General features: G+C 37.2%; 1 protein-coding gene across 3 annotated transcripts; it reads right to left on the bottom strand.

Annotated features, from left to right (window-relative positions):
* Positions 1–5,807: 5,807 nt before the first annotated feature.
* On the bottom strand, positions 5,808–11,384 carry LOC112722271 (AMP deaminase-like). 3 transcript variants are annotated; one of them, XM_072207001.1, is made up of 9 exons: positions 10,788–11,384; positions 10,326–10,393; positions 10,092–10,220; positions 8,978–9,039; positions 7,731–7,869; positions 7,087–7,196; positions 6,749–6,962; positions 6,278–6,425; positions 5,808–6,053 (listed from the first exon to the last, which is right to left on the bottom strand). In XM_072207001.1, the coding sequence occupies exons 3-6, from the start codon at positions 10,132–10,134 to the stop codon at positions 7,177–7,179; spliced, it is 264 nt and encodes an 87-aa protein (XP_072063102.1). In that variant the 5' UTR covers positions 10,135–10,220; positions 10,326–10,393; positions 10,788–11,384; the 3' UTR covers positions 5,808–6,053; positions 6,278–6,425; positions 6,749–6,962; positions 7,087–7,176. The 3 variants fall into 3 exon arrangements, with proteins under 3 accessions (XP_072063102.1, XP_072063101.1, XP_072063103.1); XM_072207000.1 differs by having other exon boundaries at positions 6,295–6,425; XM_072207002.1 differs by lacking the exon at positions 6,278–6,425.
* Between the last annotated feature and the right edge of the window lie 11,433 nt (positions 11,385–22,817).

The raw sequence follows: 22,817 nt of genomic DNA, 5'->3' as shown, positions 1-22,817 counted from the left end.
AGTTCAATTTAAATTGGTGTTCTAAATTTGATTAAAACACTCAAATTAATCTATTTACACTTATAAAATTCTAACTCCAAATGTTCATTTTATTCTTCGTCTCCACTTCTTTTCTTGTTATTGCTATTGTTCATTTTTATTATTCGTCTCCACTCTTCCTTGTTGTTGTTGTTTATCTTGTGAAACTATGAAAAATCGTTCTTTTTTATGAGGTACGATGGACGTCGGTGATAGAAGTCAAGGAAGTTCAAACAAGAACAACTCTAGTGGTAGAAATTATAGCAACAGGAAAATTCGAACCAAGGGCAAAAATGTTGTATTATGTAATTGTGGGTTGCGTAGGGTGATTAAGTATTCAATGACGCCAGAGAATCTAGGAAGACCTTTTCATGAGTGTCCCAACTATGAGGTAAAACTCTCTATTTGATATAATTGTTAAATTGATACGGTTTAAAGGGATGATTTAGTGATTGTTAATTTAATGTTTCTTTTTGCATTATTGTAGTTTGGAGTTCACTGTAATTTTTTTCGTTGAAATGATGGATATGAAGAATAAGGTGTGGTTCAAGTTGCACAAGAAATTTTCAATGAGCTCAATTGGAGAATAGAATCTTTAGAGAGTAGTTTTAGCACATTAAAGATACCGTTGCTACTATTATGTGTTGTAATAATTATTGGGTTTAGTTTTGGTGTTTGGTTATTTTGGTTTTTAGTTAAGAAATAACTAGAGTGTGAGTGTGTTCATGATCATTATGTAATAATTTATGATTATAAATGAAGTTAAGTTTTCTTCAACTTTGTATCTCATTAACCTGGATGAAGGATACTCTAATGACAAAATAAAGCTAACAAATACACACCTTTAAATAGAACAACTCGTAATATATCATTATAATTATAATGACCATGACAATGGTGTTGTCTTAACAAAAGCACAAAATAATGTCAATTATGCAACATCATAGTGTAAAATATAAAATATAAATTATGCCAAAAGTTTATAGTTAGGGCCATATCACGATGAAAACAAATACTAACAAAATACAAGTTCAGACTAAATCCATCACAAAGCAAATCAAAAGTAACAACTAAAGCAACAACACTAAATTGTTCTAACTATCATAAAGTACCAACTAAAGTTTTCATGACATCATCAGGTTTTCTTTCTTGGTACCTTAAATCCAGATGTTGGAACAAACTTCAACAAAGCTTCCATTTTTTCAGATATTACCACACTTACTCCTTTCATTGTCTCTCTTGAAACAACATTAACAGCACTAACATTTGACTTTAGAGAACTGATAGCATCAACAGATGGCCTGACAATTGAAAGTTTGTTTTGCCTATTTATCTTTTGCTTGGACAACTGTCAATTATAACAATTAGAGTCAACCACAATGCTAAGATTTACAACATTAATAGTAATAACTGATCATAATACTCAATAAAATTGTTCAAATTGTGACTTCTAAATAATTTTAGTAACATAAATTATCTTAGCAGCATCTTGAGCAACAGCACCTTGAACAGTAGTACCTTGAGCAGCAGCAACACCTTCCACAACAGTACCTTGTTAGGCATCAGCTTCATCACCAACTTAATCATCAACTTGACCAATTTGTGGAACTTCTTCACCATCTTCATCATCAGCTTGTTCTGTAGCTACTACTGCCTCCTCTGTCCTTAGCTTTTTTACAACTTCGCATTCCCTTGTAGTGTGACCAAAATTGCCACTTTTTTCACAAGTGAACTTGCTATATTGCTTCTTTAATTTTGTGGACTTTCTCTCTTGACTGCCTCCAACAGAGGCCTCATGTGCATCCTTCTTTGGCAAGTACACCAAATCTTATCAAATAATATCACAGTGAGTGGATATCATTTTCACGAGGATTAATGGACTAACGCAAGCGACGTCTAATTACATCTCTAATTATATCAATCACACCTTGGAAAGAGGAATTGGTTCATGGCTTGGAATAAGAATAGTGAAGGAAAAAGTGGTGGGATGAAAGAAAGCTTAAAGAATTTGAGAAAAATCAAGATAGGGAATGTTAAAGGCTTTAGGGATGCTAAATCCTTTAGGAATAATAACAATTGTGTTTTCAAAACTTTGATTCATGGAAAAATCTTTTTATAGAAAATCATTTATAATTAAATTCTAATGTCTTGGCAATCCAATTTCTCTAAACTTAATTTGTCGGCAATGTCTTGATCAATTAATCAAGAGAAGAGGTCGGTTTCGATTTTAAGCCACATAATTTTCAAAGACTATCCCTACATGAATTAAATGTCACATATTTAAGAACTAGTTCTAAAATCAGTGAAGATTATGAGAAGAGTTTTAAGCTAATTTCAATATTCAATTTCTCAAAAGTAATAAAGAAATCTAAGACATATTAGAATATCTCTCAATACTTCTAATAATTATTAATGAAGAACGAAACTCAATCTTAAAAGAGAAAAGAAGCATGAATAAAAATAAAGAAAGCACTTGCATTATTAATCCATAAAAATAAAACAGATCCCTTTAATAATAGAAATTTAGTTGCTCATGGTAGAAAAGAAAATAATTAAACTATGAAGAGAGTGATCCGTATGATTCCATCATCTCTTGTGAACCTTGTTCACTTATTTATTATTTAAGTCCTAACTAGAATTAAAATTCAAAAACTAATCTAATGTTGTCTTTTAAAGAGAAATATAACTTATTCAATTTCAAATCTAATCTAATCTAATCCTAACAACCAAATCTTTATCTTTCTAGAAGATATTTGTTGCTAACTAATCTTTTAAATCTTGAATCTTGAATTAAATTGAAACTTCCTGGAAGTTGGTTATGCATTGGAGTTGGGCTTGGGATGGTGGAGTCGAGCTTGGAGTGTCTCTTGAAATCCTAGGAGTGCAAAATGCACTTGGAGCCAAGCTTGGAATTATGGAGTTGGGCTTGAAGAAATTCTTGAAATCTTGAGAACAAGAGAGATACATATAAGAGCCGGGCTCCATCTCTTGGAGTTGGGCTCCACTATGTGAAATTGAAGTGGAGTTGGGCTCCACTTTATGGAGCCGGGCTTGGCCCCTTTTTTTCTTCACTTTGATGCACGAAAGAGCTAGGCTCCATTGCATGGAGTTGGGCTCCATTGCTTGGAGTTGGGCTCCATTGCATAGAGTTAGGCACCACTTTGGCCTTGCACCTTCAAGCTTATTTTTGTGTTAATTTTCATCCTAATTTGCTTGATTTTGGCCGAAAAACACAATTATTTCTAACACAACTCCAAATATGTAATTAGTTATCAAAACATCATTAAAAACATAAAGATTTGATTCAAAAACTAAGAAACCAAATGAAAAAGATGCTTAAAAAGTGACTAAAATGACATGTCATCACAACACCAAATTTAAAATTTTACTTGTCCTCAAGTAAAAGAAAGATAAATAGAGTTTAGCTTTAATGAAAAAAAATTGAAGATCTTTTGAAATTTAAAGCTCAAATCAAAAGTGGGGCTTTTAATATAAGTGAATTTCTCTTATCCTAATAAGTCTTAAATATTTAGGAATTAAGAATATTTTTAAAAACTAAATTCCAGATTGTATCATGAGAATTCTTTTAGACTTATCTAATCCTTGAAACACTTTGCTTAACGTTTTAACTGAGAGATTTTTTTTTTTGAAATTTCTTAACTCTAAGTGTTTTGTCATAAGGTAGCTCTTAGCGGATTTTCAATCAATAATCCCGGGTTAGTTGGGCCAAGTTACCATGAAAGCTTCCCCTTGGATCTAATTACCCAAACCTCTTCTTAACACAATCACACCATAAGCACATAGCTAGGAATTTTGTTCATCCAGTCATCAATGCTCAGAGCCTCTTTGGACTCTAAATGGTTTGTTTCAAGGCAACTCTTTAAAGTGGGCTTTTAATTGATAATCCTAAACCAGTTGGTCCAACTTATCGGGTGATAAAGCACCCCTTGGATCTAATTGCCCAAGTCTCTCCTTGAAACATAAACATCACATGCACATAACTGAGATCTAGTTATTGGTGTTCAGAGCCACATTACTTTTGAATATTCATAATTTTTCCATACTTCTTTCTTTCTTTGTTCGTTTCTTTCTTTCTCCCTCTTTCTTTAATTTCTTTTTGTTTCAAGGATTTTGGATGTCCAGAATCTCGTAATATGTCTCTAGAATCTTTGTTTTCTTTGAGATTTCTTTTCCTCTCTTTCAAGATCATTTGAATATTTTTAAATTCATAGAATATAATCATGCTCACTACTTGATCACCACATTTCAATATAGCTTTCTTTGTTTATTTATTCAACTCTTTTTATTAAGGGTCACTCCTATCACTAGAGTGCCTAAGGACAGTCACAAAGTAGCAAGCAAGAAAAGAAAAACAAGAAAACAAGGATACAAGACATAATGCAAGAAAAAAAAATAGAGAAAGAAAACAAAAGAAACGAAATAAACAAGGAAGGGAAAATAAAAGATAAAAGAAAAGAAAAAGATGGAAAGAAAACAAACTAACCACCATACGGACTTACTTTACCAACGAATTGTCATTCATCATCTTCTTCATTCTTCGACTTTAGCAGCCCCATTCGGGGTCCTTGCTAACCAACTAACACGAAACTTAGAGTTTTGTCAGAGGTTTAAGCTTGAATGAGAAGTTATGCATGTGTGCAAATAGTTTATGGTAAACAAAAAGTTTAAGTATGGTGGTTTTGAAAACATAAGGAATTATGTATGCAAGATTTTGAAAACCAATTTTTGAAATTTAAATTCTATAAAGATACTTGAAGATTTGACATAAGTGGAGGAGAATTGCTCAACAATGCACCCTTGGTGCCAGTTGTATGGACGTTGAACTTCCAAATGAGGGGACTAGGTGCAGGCCACTTTGAAGACACGATGGAGCCAGGCTTTCCAAGGTGGCATTGGGCACCTACCTCCCTCTTGGGAGTGCTTCTATCTGGGCGCTAGGCTCTCCTTCTTGGAGCTGGGTGCCTACTCTCTTGGGAGTTACATCTCTCTATTTTTTTTTATAGATTTTTATGGTTGACTAAAAAATAAATCTAAGAATAAAATAGAGGAATAAAGAGAGGGTACTGATGTGTTAGGTTGATTTTTGCCGATCCACTTCTCCCAACAAACGCTCTTTTAACATCACTAGCTTGACAATTGAAGCTTCTTTAAGATAGGAGTTTGGTTGATTCACTACAAGAAAACACGTCTATTGCCACGCTTTTAAAGTGTGGCGAAAAGCTGAAAAAAGCGTGGCGATAGCTTTTCGCCACACTTTTTGAGCTACCGCCACGCTTTTGAAAGGGTGGCGTCTTTAAGGGTGGCGGTTGCTCTATCGCCACGCTTTTGGTGACCTATAGCCACGCTTTTTCTTTTGCCACGCTTTTTACAACTGGCCACCCGTTCAAGCGTGGCCGTATGTGGGAGATAGGGCCACGCTTTAAAAGCGTGGCAATAGATAGAGATACGGCCACGCTTTTGAAGCGTGGCAATAGGTAGAGATACGGCCACACTTTTGAAGCGTGGCGATAGGGAGAGATACGGCCACGCTTTTGAAGCGTGGCGATAGGGAGAGATACGGCCACATTTTTAAAGCGTGGCCATAGCAAGATATAGAGCCACGCTTTAAAAGCGTGGCAAAAGCCTTGTTAAATTAAAAAAAATTCTTTTCCTTAATCTTCATTACTACACAATATAAATTTTCAATCCTTTTTTATTACCAAACCTACAAATATAGTATGAAATTTTTATTACAAGACAAATAAAACAATAGTTAGTGACATATATAATTTACTATAATTGTTTTATACATTAAAAAACTAATTCTCAAATACAAAATAAATCTCGAGTTCAAATTCCAAAACTAAAATCTGAAGAAAAATACAGAAACAATACAAGTTAGAACTGCTCATAATATATCAAATTACACTAATAGATATGATCATCAACCTAAATACTTAGTAAAAGATCAGAATCAACCTAAAACTGCTCCACTTTGTGCATTAAGTGTTCAAGTTATCCATTCCAATACTAGCCTGCAGCAAAATATCAAGAACAAATTGAACCAACAAAAACGATATATATAAAAATATTATAAGAAATAATCTAATTTATGCATGTATTAACAATTCTAAATTAAACCACTTCACATTCTACTATAAAAATTCATAAGCATTATGCTAATAGAAATAAAAATAAACTTGGTCAGCTTAAGACAAACTTCTGGATTATTACAATATACAATTAGTATAGTAATTACGTAATTAAAATTTGCACCAGGAATTTATGATTCTCCTCAAGCACCGACGAGAAATCGGTGCAAAAATTTTCATTTAAGGTCCAAATTCCCCTCCGCAACAAAGCACTTGCATGAATTTTTCCCTATCTGAAAGAAGCTTCATTGCAACCTGCAATAGAACTATTTTCTTCACTACTTTGTACTCCATATTTATAGATACATCCATAAGAAAAAATAAAAAAAGGTCCATAGAATTAAAATTTAGAAGGTGCAGAGAGTAGTATAAGAAGTTATTGCTAAGTACTATTATACTGAACTGAACTCCATTGATTGCAATTTCAGAGAAAAAAAGAGAAAGCATTAACAGAAACGTAAACAAACAAAGAAAGCAGAAGCATGACAGGAATATCAGAAGTGTTGTATCAACTGTACACTAAGGCAATAGTGCTATTAGCATACATGCTCATAGAACTTGTCCTTCTTATTCAATACCTTAAAATTAGACAACCACAGCAGCCCCACAATCACCATAACCCAGTATCTCAGATTTATTGAAGAGAAGAACACCACAATTCTCTACACCTAGAGCATGATGCAGCAACTGGATCCTGTTGAATGCAGAGTTTCTTTTGCAAGTTTCTTCCAGGTCTCAGTATCTTGTCTTTGTGTGGTGTAGTGAGGTCCACAATTGTTGAACCTGCTCGACCTGATGGAAGCACACCGCCATCATATACAAAGGCACAATGCTCCCAAAGATTAGATGATGCAAATTGAAATATTACACTTCTCTAAAAGGAATACAATTGAAGATGAAAATGAAGCAAACTTACAACATGATTTAAAACCGGAAAAAAAAAGATAGATCATCATGACACTAGTTCTTCTTGGCTCCTAATGCAATTGTATGAACTCTTTCAACATCAATCCAAGCCTCTGCAGCCTGCAGAACCAAATCCAAATCTTCTTCATAAAAAACAAAAGGCATAATAAAAAAGTACATAATCGGTGAGTGGCAACAAATAAAACAATGACTCCTTCATCAACCAGAAAAAACTGGAACACCACTTTAAAACACTTGTAGATATGTTAATCAATAGTTACACGTTAACACAAGCAATAATTTTAGACTGGAATCGGTTCTAACTGCTTTTGCATTGACTGGTTAATGGAATTTTTTATTTATATTCTTCTAGAAAAAAAATCCAGTGCAAATATTTACTCCTTAAGTATTTAGCTTTGTCCTATGATGTTTGAATGAGGAGTTTCTTGCAACCAAATGATTTATAATGCTGTATCTCTAACTCATAATGATCAAGTGTCATTATCTTTTTAATATAATCTTCAAACTTCAGAAATGAACATGATTGGTTGAGATATTGATGGTGCAATGTGCTTAGATTAAGTGTATTATGAACCTATGGTGCAATAGATGTTTACTCCAAAAGTCAATTGAAAGTGTAGATGAGAAACAAACCTGCTTTAAGAAAACATGAAGCTGAGATGTGAATCAGGATCAACAGTAACCTCAAAGGAGGAATAAAGATATTATTAAGCATGTTCTGGAATGAGGTAACAATTCCCATTTCTTTGTACACATTGTACAACCTTGGAAGCTGCAAGATAGATTTTATAATAAATATATCAATAGAGAAATGATAACATTACAATCAGTGTGCAAATTAAGCCAGAAAATGTTTTACTCAAACTCATAATCTAAATAAGAAAACAGTAAAAAAACATGAAAAAAAATTATGATATGGAGCTGAAAGCTATGATATTGAAAATGAGCAAATCAGACGGTATGAATTAATGCATGAAAACTAAGTGAAACTAAAAACAAATCCTCGTTATAAATTGTGATAATAAAACTGATCTGTGATTTAAGCAAATAAAAAAACTAGAAAATACCTGAATTAACCAAACAACATTCTCACTGTACAGATCATTATTTACTATCCAACTAGCTAATTGGTCCCATTCACTTTGCTTCCTACCATATATTGATATTCTATAAATTAGGTAAGGAAAGACATACGTTAACAAGCATCTAGGAGGGAAATGGAATAAGCCTAACAAAACAATGATAAAGAAATGGAAAATAAATATCAACAAAAACTCATTCCGCTACATGGGAAAATGGGAAATCATCATAAAACTAAAAAATACAAAATTCTATTTTTTAAATAAATAAGAATAAGAAAGGATGCTTCATCCAGCTGCTGCTAGTTCACAAAAATTAAGAGCTTGAATTATAATTTGAAAAGAAAAATGTCATGAATAAAAATGCTAAGACTTAATTTAAACATATTGGCCAATAATAATAGAAAAAAATAAATTTAAGTAGACCTTTCCTTAATATAAAATAATCAAAGTTGTATTTAAAAAATATTAGGACACTGGACACACATCGGGAAAAAGCAGGGAAAAAAAAACCAACTATGCTCAGTTGGTAACCTGCCTTTTCATGGAAAGAATTGAAAAAAAACAAACCTACATGCTTATAGCAAAGCCAAGTTTACAAAAACTATATACAAAATAGCATAGTAAGAAACTTGTCCATGTTGATTTTAATGCCTGAGGAAAAGCACATAGGAAACCAATACCTAAAAGAGTTTAAATTAAATTAATTCAAAATTAAATAAATAAATGAAGTGTTCTACTTGAATTTTAGAATTTTATATGTTGTTTTAGGTTGTAACATGACAGGATATGGGAAAGCACCTGATATTTACTGGCAACGAGATCAAAAAACACTTGCTTTGTCAGCTCGCCAAGGAAACAACCTATTTAATGCAAGACAATAGTTTGGGCGCTTGTAAGTAAAGATGATAAAACTGAATCAATCAACACAGATCATAATAATAAACTCCAGCATGAATGCTGAAACATTTTGTCAATATCCCCATGTTATTGCTTTGCAAGACATTCTTATTTCCTTCTTGAACTAATTCTTAATCCATAGGTAGCAGTTGCTTTTGACAACAATCTAAAACTGCAAGTAGATATGGTTCTTATAAAACCAACATAATAAGTTCAACAACCAAAATAAAGCAAATTAATATAGATCAAGTAGGCTTGAAAATATATTCTTGAAACTCATTCAACTAGCACCTAACCAACTTTTTTTTTCCAATTTTGTATGGATATGGCTTGGTGAAATTAGACAGCTACTAACAAGTTTCAATGTTTCGCAGCACATGAGGGTTTTTGTCCTTTTCTGTACAGCAACATTGTCAGATGAACTTTATTGAATTTTAGCATGTTATATAAGGTAGCGTTTGGTGGAGAGACAGAGCCGAAAAGACTGAGACTGAGAGACAGAGACTAAGAGACGGGGATTGAAATAAATTTCAGTATTATGTTTGGTGCAAAATGAGAGACAGGAATTGAAACAAGAATGAAACTCTAATTTAATTTGCACAAAGGGTAAAATTGGAATTAGTTAATTGAAATGAAAGTATTTTAGGTATAAAATGTTATTAAAGTTTCAGTCTCCATCTTTAAAAATTTCAGTCCCCTGTGTCCCTATTTTTTGGAGGTACTGAAATACTGAAATTTTAGAGACAGAGACAGAAATTTTAGTACCAGTCTCTGAACTAACAAACACGATACTAAGTCTCAGTCTCTCAGTCTCTGTCTCAGTACCTCAAAACAAACGCTACCTAAAATCCTTATTTGAAGTAGAATGTAACAAGCAGACTCCAAAAAGCCAACAGGTTTTCTGCCATTGTGACTAGTTATAAGTAAATAAATAAGTGAATTACACAGGACTTCAAAATGTATAATACTGAACCCTAAACACTAAAATAAATGTATAATTCTGAAAGGAAGTTACCTTGAATGAGATTATCCTGCTTTAGGAATATCTCCCTGAGCATACTTTGACCACAAGGATTTTATTTAAGAACGATGAAATGTACTGTTGTCTGTGTGAACGTCCAAAAGGTCAACATTGAGGTCATATCTGTAAAACATATGTTCAAAAATCAGATTAACTTACAGAAGCTTAATCCTACCAACTTCAGTAATAAATTATGATAATAATAGAAACTAGAGAATAAGATCTTACCCAGTCTAGTCCAAACTCTCAAAAACTTCTTTTAAGGTTAGATATGTCCCATCTCTAAATATTACAACCTGGACAAGTTAAGATTATTCACAGTCATAATCTTTCTAAAAAATAATTCACAGGATATTAATAATCAAAATGGTGTAATAAAAGGCATTTGGTATTGACTTTTGCAATGATGATAATCAGTTGATCATTTTAAGTATCCTGAATGTCGCAAGTATTGCAGCAGTATTATCTATCCCATTCATATGTTGAATTAGCATACTAAAAAGTTATTCAATATGAAAAGTCTATTTCCTATTTTTCTTAGTACACAGTACAAGTTTAATGTGACCCTAAAATTAGTTAAATACTCCAAACCTAATCCGAAGCATCAAATTCGACATGAACAGTAATCCATCCCAATTCGCGAGCAATTGTAAATGAGAAATTGAATAGAGTAAAGTAACATGTACAAACCTCAAAGAAACCCTGGGGGCAATCAATAGATTCCTCTCAGCAGAGAATCGAGCGAAGCAAAAACGGCGAGGCAGGGAATGGCAGAAACGAACGCACCAGTAGGGAAAATCGAGCAAAGCAGAAATGGCGAGGCAAACACGAACGAGGGATGTAGTAGATGCGAGGCAGAGGCGCGGTGGAGGGATGACAAAGAAGACGGTGGCCAGCGCAATGGTGAGGGTTAGGGCATGGTGGCCAGAGCAGGAAGATGGCCAGAGCAGGAAGGCAATGACAAAAGTAAGGTGAAACCAGAAGGAAGGAGAGCAGAGAAGACCACACTGGGGACGATACAGAGGAGATCGGTGAGGAGGACGACACTAGTGACGAGGTAAACGAGGACGATGCTAGTGACGAGGAGGAGACGAGGCGGAGGAGAGGCTAACGGCGCAGCGAGAACGGTGCTGGTGACGGCGGGGATCTGAGCTCTTCCAGGGTTGCCATGGAGTTGAGAGTTGAGTGACGATGGTAACTTGGTAAGAGCTAAGAGTGAGAGAGTGCTTTATTTTTCAAAGAGTTTTTAATTAAGGGTTTCAAAGGGGATCTGAGCTCTTCCTGATCGAAGCTTACTTTGGGGATTAATTAAGGGTTTATTTTTCAAAAACCTTTTGGCCATGCTTTAAAGCGTGCCAAAAGAGTCCCTGTTTTTCTCTATGGCCACGCTTTTGAAGCGTGGCCAAAAAAATGTGGTCGTATCTCCAATCAATTGCTACCCTTTCAAAAGCGTGGCCGTTGACCCTTTTTGCCACGTTTTTGAAGCGTGGCAAGAAAAAAAGTGTGGCCAAATCTCTATTCAATCGCCACCCTCACAAAAGCGTGGCCATTGACTAGTTTTGGCCATATCTCCAATCAACTGCTACCCTTCCAAAAGCGTGGCCATTGACCCTTTTCGCCACGTTTTTAAAGCGTGGCAAGAAAAAATGTGGCCAAATCTCTATTCAATTGCCACCGTCACAAAAGCATGGCCATTGACCACTTTTGGCCACGCTTTTAAAGTGTGACAAAAAAAAAAGCGTGGCCATAGGCCTTTTTTCTTGTAGTGATTTTTGTCGATCCACTTCTTCCTCAAGATATGGCTTCAATCTTTGTCTATTGACTGCGAACCTTTTCCCAATACTTTCCTCCATTACTTTGACTTGCCCATAAGGGGATATTTTCACTACTATGAATGGACCAGACCACCTTGTTTTCAATTTTTCGGGAAATAGCTTCAATCGTAAATTGAATAACAAGACTTTTTGACCCACTTCAAATTCTTTTGAGAGGATTTTCTTATCATGCCACCTTTTTGTACTTTCTTTATATAGCTGAGCATTATTATAGGCTTGATTTTAAAATTCATTAAGCTCGTTGAGTTGGAGGAGTCTCCTCTCATCCACTGTCTTGTCATCAAAATTTAAGAACTTAATGACCCAAAATGTTCTATGTTCCAATTCAACTAATAGATGGCACACATTGACATAAACCAATTGATAAGATGACATGCCAATTGGTGTCTTGAAAGCTGCTCTATAAGCCCAAAAAGCATCACCAATTTTTCAAGACCAGTCTTTCTGAGAGGCATTGAACATCTTCTCCAAAATTTTTTCAGCTCTCGGTTGGATACCTCTACTTGTCCACTAGTTTGCTGATGATATGGAGTTGCCATTTCATCTCTGACTCCGTATTTTTGAAGAAGAGCTTCGAGTTGTTTGTTGCAAAAGTGGGTTCCTCCATCACTTATTAGTGTTCTTGGAATCCCAAATCTATTGAATATAGCCTTCTTAAAAAATCCAATCACAACCTTAGCATCATTAGTGGGTGATGTCATGACTTCCAACCATTTAGACACATAGTCGATTGTTGCTAGAATGAAGAGGTTTGAGTTTGAAGATGAGAAAGGCCCCATGAAATCAATTTTCCATACATTAAATAGCTCCACTTTAAGTATAAAGTTTTGTGGCATCTCATGTCTCCAGGATATATTTCTAGATTTTTGACATTTCTCACATTTTTGAAAAAAAAAAAGCTCGGGTGATGTTTGAAAAAAGTAGGCCAATAGGGGCCACTTTGGAGCATCTTGACTGCTGTTCTTTCTCTACTAAAATGACCACCGTAATACGAGCCATGGCAATGCCATAGTGCACCTCATATTTCTTCTTTAGGAATGCACCTCCAAATGATGTTGTCAAAACATCTTTTGAGGAGGTATGGGTCATCTCATAAGAAAAATCGGGAGTCATGGATCAGTTTCCTCCTTTGATGTCGATTATATTCCTTGGGAATGATTCTCCCAGCCTTGTAGTTAGCCATGTCAGCAAATCATGGCATAACTCTAATGGCTAGGAGTTGTTCATCCGGGAATTCTTCCTTGAGTGGTATTCTTCCTTAACCGGCAAGTGCACCGGGTTATCCAAGTAATACCTCAGGTGAGTGAGGGTCAATCCCACGAGGATTGTCGGACTGAGAGAGCAATGGTTGTCAAGTTGGATCTAGTCAGGCGAATCACAAAGGGGTTTGGTGAGTTGAAATCGCATAGAACAATAAATAAGAAATTAAAGAAAGCAAATAAGAATTGATGTAAAAATAGTATGAGAAAACAGTTAAGGTTTCGGAGATGTTTACCTTTCCGGATTAAAGTTTCTTACCAACTATTTTAACAATGAATGATTCATTCTATGGCAAACTTTAAATGTCTAAACCCTAATTTCTTAGTGATTTAGCCTCCTCTAACGTTCATCAACTGCCACTCTCGTGGTCACTTGATTCTGATTAGAGGGTGAAGTTCAGAAAATTAGTTTAGCGCCACGAAAACCCTAATTACCCAAGACTAACAGGATTATATGTTATATATCCATATTAGTTCATACAATTAGCAATTTAAGAGGAATTTGTTTTCAAGATGTTGTTCAAGCGAGATAACTCTCTCTCGAGAATCCCAAGAACTCATGTAGAAAAGGGTCATACTCTCGTTCTACCCAGTTCATAAGATTAAGAATGAAAACAATCCTTAGAATTGAATCAAACATAAATTAAAATAGAAGAATAATAGTTCTAATCCATAGAAATAAACAGAGCTCCTAACCTTAACCAGGAGGTTTAGTTGCTCATGACTTACAGAGAAAACAGAGTTCTAAAAACTGCAGAAAGAAGAAGATCCTAGACCTAAGTGATCTTTTCCTTTAAATACTAACTGATAAACCCATATTTCATGAGTTATTTTGTGCTTAGTTTGAGTGATTTATTCAATCCTTCACCCACTTATTCATATTAATTGCATGGTTTTACTTTCCCTTCTTTATTATATGATGTATGTGAAAAACATGTTTCCTAAGCTTTAAAATTAATTATTTTAATTACCTTTACTTCCATTCGATGCCGTGATTAGTGTGTTGAGTAGTTTTAGATTTTCTAAGGCAGAATGACTTAAAAGATGGAAAAGAAAACGTACAAAAATGGAAGGAAAGTGCGAAACAGAGTTTTGCAGAAACTGGTATCCACGCGATCGCATGGACGACGCGATCGCGTGCCCGAAGCAAAGAAGCAGCGACGCGGCCGCATGATTGACGCGACCGCGTGGCAAGAAAAACTCTAGATGACGCGACCGCGTGACCCACGCGGACGCGTGACAGAGGCCACGTATCAGAATTTACAGAATACGCTCAAAGCAGATTCTGAAGCCTTTTTGGCCCAAATCCAAGTGCAGAACACATAGAATAGAGGCTATAAAGTGGGGGAATGCATCCATTCAAAGGAGAGCTCGCATTTTTACTACTTTCCATGATTTAGATTTAGTTTGAGAGATGTTCTCTCCTCTCTCTCTTAGGATTAGGATTAGGATTTAGGACTTCTCTTAGTTTTTAAGAGTAACTCTCGATCCAGGTTTAATATTTGCTTTAATTTATGTTTCTATGCTACTTTTACTTTAATGCTTTTATTCGTATCTATAAATGTTGCTAACTTGACTTATGAACCCTTTCCATGTTATGATTTGAATTAATGATTATTTGAGGTATTTCAGTTATTGATTGCTTTCTCTTTAATTTGTGTTACTATTGCTTTCCATCTAAGGACATTTTTATTCCAACAGTTTTACTTTTTCCCTTTTTGGTCTTGGTTAAGAAATCAGTAACTCAACATTATTAAACTCAGCATAATTGATAATCATTATCTTGCTAATTGAACTGAACTTCAATAATCCCAACTTTTTCTTTGAAAATAAATAGGATTCAAAGGTCAAACTAATTAGTCCCTTGACTTTCCTTTGCTTTGGTAAAGGTTAACTAAGTGGAATTTAGATTCAACTTTCATTATTGTTGAGAGAGATAGTTAAGTTGGACTTCCAATTTCTTTTACCTTGCCAGAAGTTTGCTTTACAGTATTTATTTAATTTAATTGCCATCTACTTTACTGGTCATTTAAGTCACTTGCTTCTCACCTTCTAAACCCCGATTACAACCTTTATAGCCAATAATAAGAACATACTTCCTTGCAGTTCCTTGAGAAGACGACCCTAGGTTTGAATACCCGGTTAACAATTTTTAAAGGGGTTTGTTACTTGTGACACCCAAAACGTTTGTACAAAGGGATTTCTGTCGGTTTAGAGACTATATCTTCAACGTGACTGTTTTTATGAACTTCTTTACTGGCAAAAATCCCAACGTCAAAAATGGCGCCGTTGCCGGGGAACTGCTAACGTGTGCCTTATTATTGGTTATTGTAAATATTTTTCTTTTGCTTGTTTATTTATTTTTGTTTTTCCTTTTTATCTTTATTTGCTACCATGAATTCTCACCCCTCTCACTTTGAGTTTGGTTCTAACTTTGTTGAAGGAAATAGAAGTTACAGTAGGAATATGCATCAAGGTCAGACCAATCAAGGATGGATGGAGCCAAGAGGATCTAATCAACCCTTTAGGCAGCAACACCCTCCGAGATATCCTGGACAAAGACCATTCTACCGTGCATATAAACCATCCTTTCAACATAACCCCGAACCACCATACTCACAAGCTTCTCTTCACCATTCGCCACCATATGATCCTTCCTTACCCCAGTACTAATCCAATCACTCCCAATCATCGCCACTTTCCTATGTATCATGTCCAAGTCCGGCAACCCGAGAAGCAGAGGTTCGCCTAAAGGAAACAGTAAATAAACTTCAAACAACCATTCGACAACTGGAGCAAACAATAATTCAATGGGTTTCTAGGCGCTCAAATACACAAGGATCAACCACGGCCCCATGTGAACAGTCTAACAAAGAGCGTAGCATGAAGGAGATACCAGAAACTCCAGTGGACAAGACAGAGAATGAATTTGTACTAGAACAAGTAGAAGAAGCTGTCATTGTACAAGAAGAAGAGTTGGTTGAAGATCTAGGAAATGCTGAACCTCCATGGGAATCCAGAACTGAGGAGAACTCCGTCAAGGACATTACAGTTGATGCCAAGGAGGATAGTACACAACCCCCAAGGCAAGTCATTTATGAAGAATCAGACGGAATAACCCAGGACATAAATTCCCTTGATGATGATAGCCACAAGTTTGGCTTTCTTAGTAATGAACTTGCATCCGCAAGTGAATTCTTTGAGATCGAAGAATCTTCCCCAAGTGAATATGAAGACGATGCGGAGGTAGATTTCTCTCAACCTCCAATCTATGACTCAAGTGATGAGGAAGACATAGAAGACTTTGACCAGGACACAGATACAATTGTAGAGCCTTGCAAGGAAGTGGAGGAATTCACAGAAGAGCAGAAGGGAGTAGAACTTAAAGAACCACCGAAAACACCTATCCCAAGGCCATTACCACCTAATACAAGCTTCAAGTGGGTACAATCCTTAACCTATAACTTTACTTATTCACTTGAATATGGTTTGCTTGAAACAGATGGCCAGCTTAGAGCTCTTTGCGGCTTTAAGAGTAAGAGGGAAATGGCTCGTACTCAGAGTTGGTGCGCAAGGTTCAATAAGGTTCCACGCTTCACCTCGAAGTACACGGATTGGTATCATGCTCAATTGCATGGATCACGGAGAATGTTTGGTCACCATGGTGAGATTCTACTTTTTAAATCGCCCAGATGGAAACATGTAGATCAAGACGGAGGCGGATTTAAATATAAAGCTTGGGATCATGGATTCTGTTCTGACATTCGTCATCCCGAGAGCCTGAAAATCTGCGTGAAGCTGATCAGAAGCTTCACATGCCTAGTTTGGGACCCCGGAGGCTATTGGCATTCCAAGCATTGGTGGAGATTTTTGGACGAATTTAAACATAAGCCGCCATAGCAGGAAGCTCCTCCAATGTCCAACTTAAGGACTTTAACTAAAAGTGCTAGGTGGGAGACAACCCACCATGGTATGGTCGCTTCTTTTTCAATTTATTTCTTGTTAATTGCTTTCATTTTTATTTCCTTTTCATTTTACTTCATTGAACCTGGAATCATGCATTGCATTCATGTTAATCATTGCATTCTGCATTTATCATACAAAAAAAAAAAATGGGATGCGCGACGCGACCGCATCACCCATGCGATCGCGTCAATTGGCGAACTACACTTCCCACGCGACCGCGTCATCCACGCGGCCGCGTGACCTGGAGATCGGCGTAAATATCCAACGTCCAGAAAGTTAGGCTGGAATCGTGCGGCCCTTGTGCGTTTTGCACAAATTGGCCCACGCGATCGCATACCCCATGCGATCGCCTCACTTGCGCAATACCAATCCCACGCGACCGCGTGAGCGACGCGATCGCGTCGCATGGATTCCACAACACCCTCGAAGGAGACAGAGAGTTGCGCTGAAACGGTGCTGGAGTCGTGCGTTTAGCACAATTTCCAGCGACGCGATCGCGCGACCCAAGCGATCGCGTCATCCCCTCTTCCACCCCTCTCATGCGATCGCGCGCCCCACGTGATCGCGTCACTCCCATTTTCACCCTAACCACACGACCGCGTGCCCCATGCGGCCGCGTGGATTCAAAAATATAACACCCCCTGTCACGCGAAACCCTACATTCGCGCAGCCCCCCCAATTCCTCTTCTCCCTCTCTTCTTCCCCAACCCTCAACCACCACCACCCAGCTGCCGCCCCGACCACCATCCAGAGGCTGCTGCCGCCCAGACGCCGCCGCCACCTACCCCCCTTCCTCCCTCCTCTTCTTCCTTCTTCTTTCTTCCTCTCTTCCCCCCCTTCCCGCCACTGCCCTCCGCGAACCACCACCCACCACCGCCGGCCATCCCAGCCGCGCCACCCCCTCTCCCCTATCCAACCCCCTCCCCTATTTCACCCATTACCCCTCCCTTTCCCCTGACCGAACTGCCACGCAAGCAGCCACCGCGCCGCCGTGCCCGCCACCGCGCCGGACGCCGTCGCAGCCACCACCCAGCCGCTTTCTTACCCCGTTCTACTCCTCACGCCTACCAGGTTCCGATGAACGCCGCCTTTCTGTCCTTCGCAGTTATTTTACAATTTTTTTCTGTTTCTGTTCATAATTAGGATAGATAGATATGTCTGCTGTAGTGGATTTTTAGGTTGTTAGGTAGCTTAGGCTGTGGTTAGTGGATTTAGGTCTGTTTAATTGCACCGTTCTTGTTTATTGCTCTATGTTTTTGCAATCTTGCTGCTGCTATGATATTAGTTCATATGCTGTAATTTCTTAATTCATGCTGCTCTTTATTCTGTTTTTCATGTTTATATTTATTATATGTAAATTGCAAGCTTCAATTTTAATTCATATGAACTGCTTTGATTGCTGTTTATTTTCCGGGACAATCCAGTTTTAGCCGGAATGCTGCCCAAATTTTTTGTGAATTGTTTTCATTCATGTTTTGGTTTGGCGATCTGAACTCTGTTGTCCTCTGCCTTACCCAAACTGTTTCATGAATGCTATGGCAGACTTTCTTATCCTCTTTGATTTCCTGGTTTATAAACTGCATTTGTGATATTCTGATTCGAGTTCTTGCTTTTTTTTATATCTATTAGAATCAACATCACCCTGTTTTCCTTGTTCGGTTATGAGTTAATTCTAGTCATAATTGTGAATCCTTGTTACATGGAACTATTTTATTTATGCCACTTACTTTAACCCGCATTTTACTGACTCACTAATTTTAATTTACTAACTTCTTTTAGAAATTCTAACCATACTAACCTTTTGAAATCTCTTTTCTGATTTTTCACTTTCCTCTAACTTTCTAACCATGGCATAATGACAATTTTTCTATTTAACTTGAATTCTGATACATTTTGGATTGTAAATTCTTCCTTTCCATATTTTAAAACTACTAAACAATCCTTAATGCACATTTACTTGACTCATTTACCTCATTCTAATTCTCCTTTGCCGCTTTGAGTTTTCTTTGTTTAATTGCCTATTTGCTTCCCTATTTTTATCCATATCCTGGTTTCCCATTTTTCAGGATGTCTGCCTCACAGAGGAAAGGAAAAGGCAAGGCTACTGGCAAGCGCAAGAGAGGAGATTCCTCCCAGTCCATCATTGACATATTGCATGATTCCTCATGGCGGGAGAAGAACTTTACACAGCAGGAAAAAGCTGACCAGCTGCTCCCTGCTAATGATTCAATAAAATTTGCAAACCGGTACTATGAGCTAAAGTATCCGGCATTTGCAAACTCTAGGAATCTATACCTGGAGAGAACTCTGAGGATTCCAGAAGCACTCTAGCAGTACACCACTGAGCAAATCAAGCAAAGAGGCTGGTTCTTTCTGGAGAGAACACTGACAGAGATCAATGCATCTTGGGTCTGAGAATTCTACTGCAACTACTACATCACCACCCTAGATGCAGTGAACCTGAGAGGAAAGCAGATTCTGTTCACTGAGGAGGCCATAGAGGACATTCTCCGGCTCCCAGCCAAGTCCGATAAGCCTGATGGTTATTCAAAGGCTGAGGAGGACATGCGCCTGATGCAGTTTGATTGGGATGCTGTAAAGGCACGGATAGCTCTCGACCCGACTGTTTCTTGGGAGATGGGTCAGGACACCACCATACCTAGAGGGATCAAGAGGGCGTACTTAAATGATGAGGCTCGGTTATGGCATCAGATCTTGAGCAACTATGTCATGCCGAGTACTCATGCGACCGAGATCCCAGCTGCTATGATCACCCTCCTATGGTGTGTGATGGAGGGTAAGGACCTTTATCTACCACGCTTTATCCGGCATTATATGGCCAGGGTCCACGTCCGCGGCACCCTCCCTTTTCCGTATCTGGTTACACAGCTAGGCCGTCGAACTGACGTGCCATGGGAGGATGCCGATGAGAGACCACCAGAAGCGGACTGCCGGAAGATCATTCCTCACAGCAGGAACTTCCTAGCTTTGGGCTACAGACCACCACCCTTCATTGCTACTGATGAGACAGCCCCACCGTCTGCTGGACCCTCTTCATCCATGGCTGTCCCTGCTGCCCCTGCTGCCACCATCGCACCTCCACCTGCCTCTGAGCCCGTATACCACCTCGTGCACCGCCTATTCCGACAGCTTGATCAGATGGAGTGCCGTAATCGGCGCCGGTATGAGAGATTGGAGCGTCGCAGCCAGCGACGCTATTCACATCTGAAGCTGATGATCCGACAGGGTGGTGACATCCCCTCCGAGCCCGACACACCATCAGAGCCATCAGAGGAGGAGGAGGATGAGCACGAGGAGGAGACTCACTTCCAGGAGGAGACCCATCAGCAGGCAGACACAGAGCAGGCTGCCCCGCATCAGGAGGTTACGCATCAGATCGAGGCTGCAGATCCGGAGATCCCGATCCAGTCAGCACCGCCTCTACAGCAGCCAGACCCTCAGCCCACCACCACCACAGAGCCTCCAGCTTCCATCCCTACCAGTGATGACACCCCTTCACACCCGGCTTGACTGAGCATTAGGGACGATGCTTCATTTTAAGTGTGGGGAGGTCGCCATCTCTGGCGTTTTATTTTGGTGAACCACTACATCTCTTTTTTCTTTTATTTTGGATATTTTTCTGTATTTTTATTTTTACTGTTATTTTCTGAGTACTTATACATTGCTGTTTTTATGTATTTTTACTCTATTTTTGCATTTTGCATTTTTAGTTCATATTTTTAGTTATTTAGTTTAGTTTGCAATTCTGACTTATTAGTGGATTAATTAGCATAGTTTACCCTTTTTAGCATAAGATAGCATTGTTAAATTGAAAAATATAAAAAGGAAGTAAGCTAGGAAATTGAACATAACAGATTTAAATTCATAAACCTTGTATATATAGCATTGCATCATATAGTTAAGTTGACAACATTTCATCAAGGAGAAACATTAAAACTTTAAAGGCTACCCTAAATAATTTTTTTATGAGAATAATGGGAATTTTTAACTAAACCTGCATAACATATATGAATGATATATGATGCTTGAGTTAGAGAATACACAGCCTGTGAGTCTTGAGCTTAATTGTATGGTTGCATTCAAACCATAATTTTATTTCTGTGTGTTTCACTTCTTTTTATTTTGATGTTCTTTACTTTGCTTTAATCTATATGTCTAATTATAGAATATAGAATATATAATATAGATACATACCAAAAGAATGATTGAAGGCCATCATTTGATTTTAGCTCACTTACCCCAAAATAACCTACCTTTCACATCACCCTTGTTAGCCCCCTTGAGCCTTTAAAATCCCTTTTATTCTATTTAGCCACACTATTAGCCTTAAGCAGAAAAACAAAATAAAATCCCAAGTTGAATCCTTGGTTAGCTTAAGATAGAAAATCATGAATAGATTAAAATATGGGAAACCTATTGGGAACATGGATGATAGAGACAAAAGGGTAGAAAAGTTGAAAGAAATAAAATAACTCAGAAAATTTGGGAAACATGCTCATGAGAAATCAAATTGATTCAATTACCATGTGCATTAAAAAAAAAAGAGAAAAAAAAAGTTATTTTTCAGCATTTAATAAAAGGGGATACAAAAGAATTCCCCAATGCAAAATAAAAGCAATGCACATGGGATAAAAATAAAATTGAAACATGAGCATGTAACAACAAGTGGGATAATATGGGAAATTGGTAAAGAAGCTTGTTCTACTAAATATGTATGTTAGGTGAGATCTTAGTCTAATTAAGGATTCACTTATTAGCTCACTTAGCCTTATACATATATCCTTACCTTTACCTTGGCCCCATTACAACCTTAATTAAAGACCTCATGACTTTTGGTATGACTGTACTCTATAATTGTTGATTGATTAGATGAAGAACAAAGTTATAGAAAGTAAGAATAAAAAGAAAAGTAGAGTGAATAAACCCAATAAACACTGAGTGACTAGAGGGTAAACACAAAATCCAGTGAGGGTTCAATAACTCATCAACATATATCTGTGCTTAATTTACTAATTGTTTTGCAAATTTGTACAATATTTTTATTTCCCATCTCATTTGCTAAAATGCTTTATTATTTAAAGGTTGGCTATATGACTCCTTGAGAATGTGAATTAATTTGACTACATGTAAGCTTTATATATGAGTGGATAAATTGGAATTGCATGACTCATTTAGGTAGATGCATTTAGAATAGGTTGCATTGCATAACATTCCACCACTTTAACCTTACCTTATTCTTTACCTTGGATTTAGCATGAGGACATGCTATTGTTTAAGTGTGGGGAGGTTGATAAACCCATATTTCATGAGTTATTTTGTGCTTAGTTTGAGTGATTTATTCAATCCTTCACCCACTTATTCATATTAATTGCATGGTTTTACTTTTCCTTCCTTATTATATGATGTATGTGAAAAACATGTTTCCTAAGTTTTAAAATTAATTATTTTAATTATCTTTACTTCCATTCGATGCCGTGATTAGTGTGTTGAGTAGTTTCAGATTTTCTAAGGCAGAATGACTTAAAGGATGGAAAAGGAAACGTACAAAAATGGAAGGAAAGTGCAAAACAGATTTTTGCAGAAACTGGTATCCACGCGATCGCATGGACGACGCGATCGCGTGCTCGAAGCAAAGAAGT

Source organism: Arachis hypogaea, chromosome 11, assembly GCF_003086295.3.
Source record: "Arachis hypogaea cultivar Tifrunner chromosome 11, arahy.Tifrunner.gnm2.J5K5, whole genome shotgun sequence".
Taxonomy (NCBI): Eukaryota; Viridiplantae; Streptophyta; class Magnoliopsida; order Fabales; family Fabaceae; genus Arachis; species Arachis hypogaea.
This window is presented reverse-complemented; position numbering and strand designations above follow the sequence as displayed.

What these genes read in the sequence shown, in the direction of transcription:
- LOC112722271 (XM_072207001.1), bottom strand. Translation starts at nt 10,134, where the DNA reads ATGCTCAGGGAGATATTCCTAAAGCAGGATAATCTCATTCAAG. An exon ending in GCAGGATAATCTCATTCAAG is followed by an intron (nt 9,040 to 10,091) that starts GTAACTTCCTTT and finishes TGCATTAAATAG; the next exon opens with GTTGTTTCCTTGGCGAGCTG. An exon ending in TCGTTGCCAGTAAATATCAG is followed by an intron (nt 7,870 to 8,977) that starts GTGCTTTCCCAT and finishes TCTATCTTGCAG; the next exon opens with CTTCCAAGGTTGTACAATGT.